This window comes from Triticum dicoccoides, chromosome 6B, assembly GCF_002162155.2.
Source record: "Triticum dicoccoides isolate Atlit2015 ecotype Zavitan chromosome 6B, WEW_v2.0, whole genome shotgun sequence".
NCBI lineage: Eukaryota > Viridiplantae > Streptophyta > Magnoliopsida > Poales > Poaceae > Triticum > Triticum dicoccoides.
Genome location: NC_041391.1, coordinates 657,101,407 through 657,109,442, shown reverse-complemented (window position 1 = coordinate 657,109,442; position 8,036 = coordinate 657,101,407). Strand labels below are relative to the sequence as shown.

The 8,036-nt window shown below is 48.9% G+C and overlaps 1 protein-coding gene across 1 annotated transcript; it reads right to left on the bottom strand.

Moving 5' to 3' along the window:
* Positions 1 to 301: 301 nt before the first annotated feature.
* On the bottom strand, positions 302 to 3,750 carry LOC119323779 (sugar transporter ERD6-like 7). The gene is made up of 17 exons (XM_037597492.1): positions 3,511 to 3,750; positions 3,378 to 3,440; positions 3,141 to 3,230; positions 2,986 to 3,045; positions 2,831 to 2,896; positions 2,664 to 2,729; positions 2,492 to 2,567; positions 2,340 to 2,404; positions 2,151 to 2,243; positions 1,906 to 2,071; positions 1,772 to 1,818; positions 1,629 to 1,691; positions 1,493 to 1,552; positions 1,344 to 1,397; positions 1,191 to 1,250; positions 953 to 1,067; positions 302 to 857 (listed from the first exon to the last, which is right to left on the bottom strand). Exons 1-17 carry the CDS (start codon positions 3,655 to 3,657, stop codon positions 736 to 738), a joined length of 1,413 nt encoding a protein of 470 aa, XP_037453389.1. The 5' UTR covers positions 3,658 to 3,750; the 3' UTR covers positions 302 to 735.
* Between the last annotated feature and the right edge of the window lie 4,286 nt (positions 3,751 to 8,036).

Genomic DNA, 8,036 nt, shown 5'->3' with positions numbered 1-8,036 from the left:
ATTCAAATTATAATCTGAGGTTCGTTGCGTTGTTGATAGTCTTCTTAGATATTGAGGTAACTTTACAAGAATCTTCTGATGCTTATGGTTTGAAGATGAAACCATTTAGCTTGAAAGTCATATCTGTTTTATCGGAGGTTGATAGCCGCAGTACTAATACCTGATGTAGTGAACAAGATTCCAACAAATAAAAATGTTGGTCACTCGCAAGTCAATCAAAAACACGCACAATGGGCCATTAAACGGACAACATGATACATGCACTTAATGAACATCATGATAACCACTTAGTCATGCTCAAGAGGAATAAAGACCAAAAGATTTTACAACCCCAGAGAAGAACGGCGCGGCAAGGCACTATGTAACATGTCTGACTGCATGTCTTGCTCTCAGCTGATTACATCAGCAGATGAAAATTCACTCGCTTTTTGTTTGACAATATATCATACTATTTTGGCAGACCTAATAGAAGAGGAGGCAGTTGCAAATCCTCTAGAAGGATACACCAACATCAAAATCTTCTGCACGTTTTAGCTATCCTGATACCTATCTTCGTTACGGATTCGATACAGATTGTATAGAATTGTGTGGGCAAAGAAAAATGCGTCATCTAACTTTCTAGAAACCACACATATGCTGCAGTTTATTGGAGCCTGAATCTCTTCAAATGTCTTGCCTTTTGTCTCCCGCAGGAATCTTCACAAGGAACGCAACAGTCATGTTTCTCCAAGCCACTCATGTGCCGCAGTTTATGGAAGCCTGAATCTCTTCCAAGGTCTTGCCTTTTGTCTCCGGCACGATCTTCACAATGAAGAGAATAGCCACCGCGCAAACGAAGGCGAAGAAGAAGAATGTTCCTGCAAGATTGATTTGCATATCAGACAAATGTATGTCCCTGTACGGATGATTCAAGCAACGCCGTAGGGCCGGGTCTGATGTAGATTTGGCAGACCTGAAGCACTCCAGCTCATGAGGAAGTTGAAGGCGAAAGAAACTGCTAATGAAGCCAACCAGTTCACCAGAGTCACGAAGCTTCCGCCGATTCCTTTCATATTGATGGGGAATATCTGCGTCCAATCCGATTGACCATGTCAGGGATTAGCATCTAAATTCTCAGTTCATATATATGGTGTTGTAAGAAATCTCGAGCGATGAAGAAATTTGATTGTTCTGAAGGGTGAACTCTAAACCTCTGACATTATGACCCAAGGAACGGAACCCATCCCTAGTGAATAGCTTGCAATGTAGACCTGTTTCAGTTATACAAAAGGATTCAGCGTGGAAAAAAGTTCAGATAAGCATCAGGTCACTTGTTGAGCAAAACAAAGGCTTTTCAGGTGTACCAATATGCTGGTGAGTGTGATGACTGGGACTTGCTCCGGGAATATCCCGTGAATCTACATTCCACAGATATTCCACTTGAGAAGTTTTGATACAAAGGAATTAAATAAAGGACATAAAAGAGCACTGGCAGATATGCAATGAAAGTCACCTTAAGGTAGAATGATACTGCTGACATAAGAGTCCCGACGAGGAGTCCAGATGTGGAAATCTACAGAAACAAAATTAAATTAAATGAAAGGTCAGAATTAGTGTTCATGTTGACCAAGTTTTATCTCTGAGCTTACCAATAATAGTGGCTTTCTGCCACTCCTGTCCATCAGTAGAGCTCCAAGTGTTGTGAGTGGTAACTGTTATAGTGAAGATTGCACAGAGTCAGAGAGTTACCGGGGAATTTGATCAAAATTGGTCTACGTGCTATTAGCTTCACCTGGATACACGCCATCAAGATTGTTCCTAGGTTTCCTGAATCGAACCCTGCAGGTAGCTCGATCAGCATAACTTAACTTCCAGAACTTAACTGACAAAAGCAAATATCTCCAAGTCTGAAATCTGTCAGTTTACCAGCTGAGACAAATGTTTCACTGGCGTAGAACAGGATGCCATTTATCCCTGCAAACTGCTGGAAAACCATTAGACCCGCGCCGATAACGACAGGACGGATGTATGGCCTGCTGAAAAGATCCTGGATTCCAGGCTTTGGAAGATTGTCAATGGTCTCGACGAAGTCCTGCATGTAGAGCAATTCCATGACGACGCCATAATTTTTCTCTGCACCAACAAACTATACAGAGCTAACGGCGCCAAACCTTGATTTCTGCAGCTTCCAGGGACACATCCGCGTCTCTGCCACGGAGGTGCTGCAGTGCTATTTCAAACTCCTTTTGCCGGCCAACCTTTGCCTGTGGTGAGCATTTGGTGCTGACTGAATTGGTAAGAGTGACAACTAGTAGATGCTACTACAAGCAGGATTTCATTCAGTCAGCAAAAATAATTACCAGCCATCGAGGCGATTCAGGGATAAAGAAGAGACCAGCTATGAGAATTATGCATGGAACAAGTCCTGTGTATATATGCCATGACAGAATAAAAGAATGAGGATAGTCAAGACAAAAACTACAATATGGAATATGAGATTAATTATATGTACCAGCCATGGCCAGCATGCGCCAGGACACAACCGTGCCGACGATATACGTCACGGACAATCCAGTGCCTATCATCAACTGCATGCAGTTCGGGCACCAAGTTCAGAGTTGTTCCCGAAAGGCCAGTAAGGCTTTATTGTGTTCATATTTTGTTCCAAAGAGGAAAGTAGTTACTGGATTCAGAGCTGTAAGCCCCCCGCGAAGAGCCTTCGGAGCAATTTCCGCAATGAAAACCGGCACCTGTTGGGTTGCAAGGGCTAGTGTTAGTCTAAGCAGAAATTGTGTGAAAGAATCACCCGACGGTTTGCTGAACAATTAATGTGAGTAAATGATGATCGTACCACATACGAAAACACTCCGACGCCGAGTCCGGTGCAAAATCTCCCAAAATCAAGTGAAGAAGCACTCTGAAAGTTAACACAAACAAAAGTTCAGAGGCACATCAGCAGCTGTGTCCTCTTACACGGTGGTGTGGTGGTACAAGAAGGGAAAAGACCTGTGCAGAGAAGATAGCCAGCCATCCGACGATGGAAACGAGAGCAGACGCCCTCATCGCCTGCAGCCAACACACAAACAAATTTGGGTCACGAAACATGTCGGAGTGTTTGCAAATTAAGATGATCATGCATTCTGGGAGGCATATCTGCATACCCCTTTGCGTCCAGCAACATCCGCAATCTGCCCGCTCACGACCGCTCCGATCATGGCCCCGATTGTTATTACCGACCCGAAAACAGAGTACTGCAGATTATTACACGGATGAGAAACTGGGAATGACGACAGTACTATGAGAAATGCCACTGCCATCGATTTGAGCTGAATAGTTCGCCCGGCGCCACATGTCAGTGAGACATTGGTGGCACATTAGGCACGGACGGACGGACGTACCTCGGAGAGGGTCAGCTGGAGGTCCCGGCTGATCCTGGCCTCAGCTGGTGCCGAGTAGCCAATCTGCAGCAGAGCCAGTCACATACAGAAACTGTTTGTCAAGCAAAAGGCCGGAGTATGATGGTAGACTCACCGCGACGCCGAAGGCGAAAGAGCCGAGCACGGCGACGCCGGTGCTGGCCATGACCATCCCCAGCGAAGATCCGTCGCCGCCCCTCGCCGGCGGCGGGCCAAGGAGGTGCTCGCTCGCCTCCGCCACCGCATCGCCACCCCTTGTCATCGCTACAAGAAGCTACTTGGCTCCAAAGCAAAAAACCACCACTGCTAGTGCGTGCTCAGCTACAAGATGGGCGGACAATATAGTCGATCTCTGCCATGTTGGTAAGAGCATGCACTACAGTATTACTTTGTCATTTTGTTGGTATCATTGAATGAAATGCCGTAACATGGGACACATTTTGCCATGACATTTAACAAGTAGTCCTACAGGACGACTGATATTGGGCCATTAGCAACCAACGGACAGCTCATGCACGCGAGATAAGAAAGTTAAATTGGCAAGAACAAGCATGTGGGTACTTACTTTGGGAAAGGTACTGTCGTTGCTCATGTGGCCATGCATTTTCTAGTTGCTCACTGTCCTCTTCCGAAGATCCCATCGAGACCAATTTTGGCTGTGCATCTGCCTTATTTTAGTACTGAAAAACAGATCCTGGAGTATATGATTTTTCCGGATATGCATGCTCAGGGAGATCCCAAAAACAAACATAACCAAGGCACTAAGTGGATCCTTAATCGCTTGTGGACACCCTAGTGATCAATAACAAAGAGCCAGATCCAACCCCCCACGATCCTTGCCCCACGTGTTTCCTTGAGTGTTGGCTTCTACATCTCCCTCTTGGACCATTAAGAGATTGTTTGCACTCAGAGTGTCCCTAACGGGCCGCTTGCAAACCCGTCACTGTCTCACACAGACAACAAAGAACCCATCGGGATTCACTGAACACTGAACTAGGATCTCTGAAGGATGTTGTGGAACTGAAGAAAATGACACCTGTTACTAAAAGTATGAAAATATATAACTTTTTTTAGGGTAGAAAATATATAACTTTAAATGATAGCACAGTCGATAAGGGTATCGCTGCCGTCAGTAAGAGCATCTCCAGCCGTCCCCCAAGAAGCCCCCCATGAGCACTTTTTCAGCGCCGGCGGACGAAAAAGGTCCCAGCCACGCCCCAGGACGTCGTTTTGCGCCGGATTTAGGCAAAACAGCGCCGACGACCTCAGGCGAAACCCAGCCCATCGGGGGGCACCTGGGGCGTCCGGCGCTATTTTCTACAAGCACAAACCCCACATGTCAGTCTCTTTCTCCTCTCTCTTTCATCCTTTTCCTCCTAGGCCCATGCACGTGAATGCGAAAAAGAATCTTGTCCTCCCGTGGTTTCCTCCGCCCTGCTTCCTCGCTCCAGCCGCGCGTGCTTCCTCGCTGCCTGCTCGCCGCCCGGACGGCAGCGCGCGCTCTGCTTCCTCCCCGCCTCCTCGCCGCCAGGACGGCCTTCATGATGCTACCCAGGAGGGAGTCGTAGAAGAAGAAGCCGTCGTGGCCTCGGTGAGCGCGCGGGGCTCTCGACCGTGCTCCCGCAGCTACAGGAGGCGACCGGCAAGCGCGCCGGGCTCTCGCTCACGCTCCCGCAGCTCCAGCAGGCGACCTGCGAGGGTGGCTTCGGTGGGTGGATGGGCGCGTCGTGGCCGTGAAGCGGCTTGCAGGCTGCAGCTGGCGGCGGCAGACGAGAAGAAGGAAAAGGACTGCTGCGGCGACGCCAACGTCTCCTCCCTCCTCGGCTGCTGCAGAGACCGTGGCCTCCACCTCGCCTTCGAGTTCTCCACCCGTGTCTCTGTCTCCTCCAACCTTCACGGCGACTCCCTTTCCCTCCACATCCCCTGCTCTGCCGAGGAGGGAGGTGATGACACCGACACGGGGCTGCGGCTTCGCTACCTCCACAAGGGCTGCGCGCGCCGGGACATCAAGGCCTCCAACATCCACCTCGATGCCGACTACCTGCCCCAAGTATGCTCAGGCTCGCCGTCGCCATCCATCTAACACACTCTGCTCCTGCCTCCTCTATTCGACGGCGGCGATGGCCAACAGATGTTGTTGACCCGGCGGGGCTCCACGACGCCCTGTGGCTTGACCCGGGCCGTCTCGTTGCTGCCTGCCACGACTCCTCGCTTCCCGCGTCATGCCTCATCGCCGCCCGCGCTCACCGCGCGCCCGTCATGCTTCCTGGCCGTCCGCGCTCGCCGACCAGGTCGCGATGGTGCCGGCTGGGTGGGGAGACGGCTGGAAAAATCCTCCACCCAAGTCCATAAATTCCGCCGGGGCAACCCCAGGAGGCCGAAAAAACGCCTCCTGGGGAGCACAACGGATGGAGATGCTCTAAAACTTAAGTTTCAGGGATGTTCAATGCACGTGCAATTTCCGTTATGATTCACTACAGGTGTGGAGGCAAAAATAAACAATAACATGAGAAGAAAAGAAGCAAATCAAAGGAAGGAAGAATCATGTGATAGAAGGGACTGCTTACACAAATCATTCTTTCAGTTGGGACCAAACCATTTTTTCCTTATTATCACTATAAAAAAAAAGCTGTTAGTGGCGCATCTATTTTGGTTATTAATGGCGCACTATAGGTGCGCCACTATTATCACGCCACTACTAATAAATAGTAATGGCGCACGCCTGGTGCGCCACTGTTAATCTACATAATAGTGACGCACCACCTGGTGCGCCATTACTATCCCAGACACTATTATTTATGTGCGCCACTAAAGTGCAATATGGTGCGCCATTACTATGAATATTAGGAATTATTATTTTTTGCTTTTCTGATATTTGCACAGGTTACAAAATACATTACAGTACAAAATATAAACATCACAACGTATAAACAACAGATTTATCGAATGCAATAGAAGATTAGTCTCCGAATACAATTCATCATATTAGTCTCCGAATTCAAAATACCGAACAAAGTTAGAACATTACAAGTCTCGAGAACGCGAGTAGCGAGTTTGTCTTCACATTACAAGTCGATATCTAAGCTACCATCACATAGAAGAGGGTTGCGGTCACGATGAGCATCATCGCGATGAAACTGATCTTCATCTGGTTCCTCCACCGCTCCCTCCTCTCTCCCGCTAGATAGCGCGCGTATCTAGCTTCCGCCTCCGCCCTAGTGGTGTATCCTTTGTAACTGTTACCGCTGAAACGGTGAACCTGTCTCCGACACTCCTCCCAGTCGTTGTAGACTCCGGGAACCTCACCCTTGTACACGACATACGAGGCATCTCTATGCACTAGACAAACAAAAAGTTAGTAGCAATTCACAAATAATATATAAGCAATATATAAGTATGCAACAAAAGGATCAAAAGAGAAAAGCAACGCATTAATAGCACGATTCATGGTCCTACTAATAAATAGCATCAATTATATATAAGTTGAACGACTGTCCAAACTAAAGAGACATACAAGTTCATTAAAGTTTAATTACAATATGAGCTAATCGATATTTCAGAACTACATAGCATCAATACTTTCGACTCGACTCAGGGACCGAAGCATGGATGAAGCCGCCGTATTTCGTGATGGTCATGAATGTGCGGTCGTTGTCAGCTTGCATTTGTAGTGTTGTTTCTATTTCACTGTTGGACGGTTGATATTTGAAGTAGAACTGCCCCGAGGTACGAAGGACATCTTGATAGATTATTTCCGCAAACTCCGACTAGATGCAAAAGAATTCTTGTCTGATGTCCTCGTCCTGGATTGCCGACAAGCGTGCGGCCCATTCTTTGAGATTATTTGGTAGCATAAGGTGATTATGGTCCCGTACGAGGAGAGTACTACAACTCCATGTACTCCTAGCAGTTCAGAACTACAACTACTCCTACCGCAAACAAAATTCAGTAAATTTCAGTGCATCTACTGCAAACAAAATTCAGTGAATTAAGCATGCAGAGATACCTGTCACAGCTTGATTCACATTGTTGGATTCAGTTTCTTGATTCACTCCCTGTTTCTTGGCCTACTGAAGAAAGAAAGCAAGCAACCAAATTCAGAGTTTACCATGGTTCGCAAGCAAGCAAGCAGGCCAAGGAGAGCAAAGGAGGGGCATCATCACGAACGTTGCGCATGACGGTAACAGACCTGGAGATCTAGAGGGGCGAGGGGGAGGGGGGAGCTTACACTTGCGACCGTAGAGGATCCGGCAGGGAGGAGGCGCGCGAGGCTGGCGTGGTGGTAGTGCGCGACGCGGGCGAGCGCGGTGGAGGCAGCCGTGGGCATGAGGAGCGGGAGCGGTTGGAGCTGGAAGAGCGCGGCGGGGCGGGAGCGGAGGGAGCAGCGCCAGAAGGTGTCGGAGGAGCTCCGCTTGGCGAGGAAGTTGTTGGTGGCGGTGGCGAGCTCGTGGAAGGAGTAGAGGATGGGCTGGTCCGGGAGGAAGGCGCGCGCCGCGACGAGGCTGGAGCGGCTGGACCTCGAGGATGTGGAGGAGGCCGAGGCAGTGTTTGTCGCTGTTGTTGTTGAAGGGGTGGTGTGGCCGGGTCCCGAGGAGGTGGAGGCCGTGGCCGCGGAGGAGGAGGAGGCGGAGGTGGATGCCG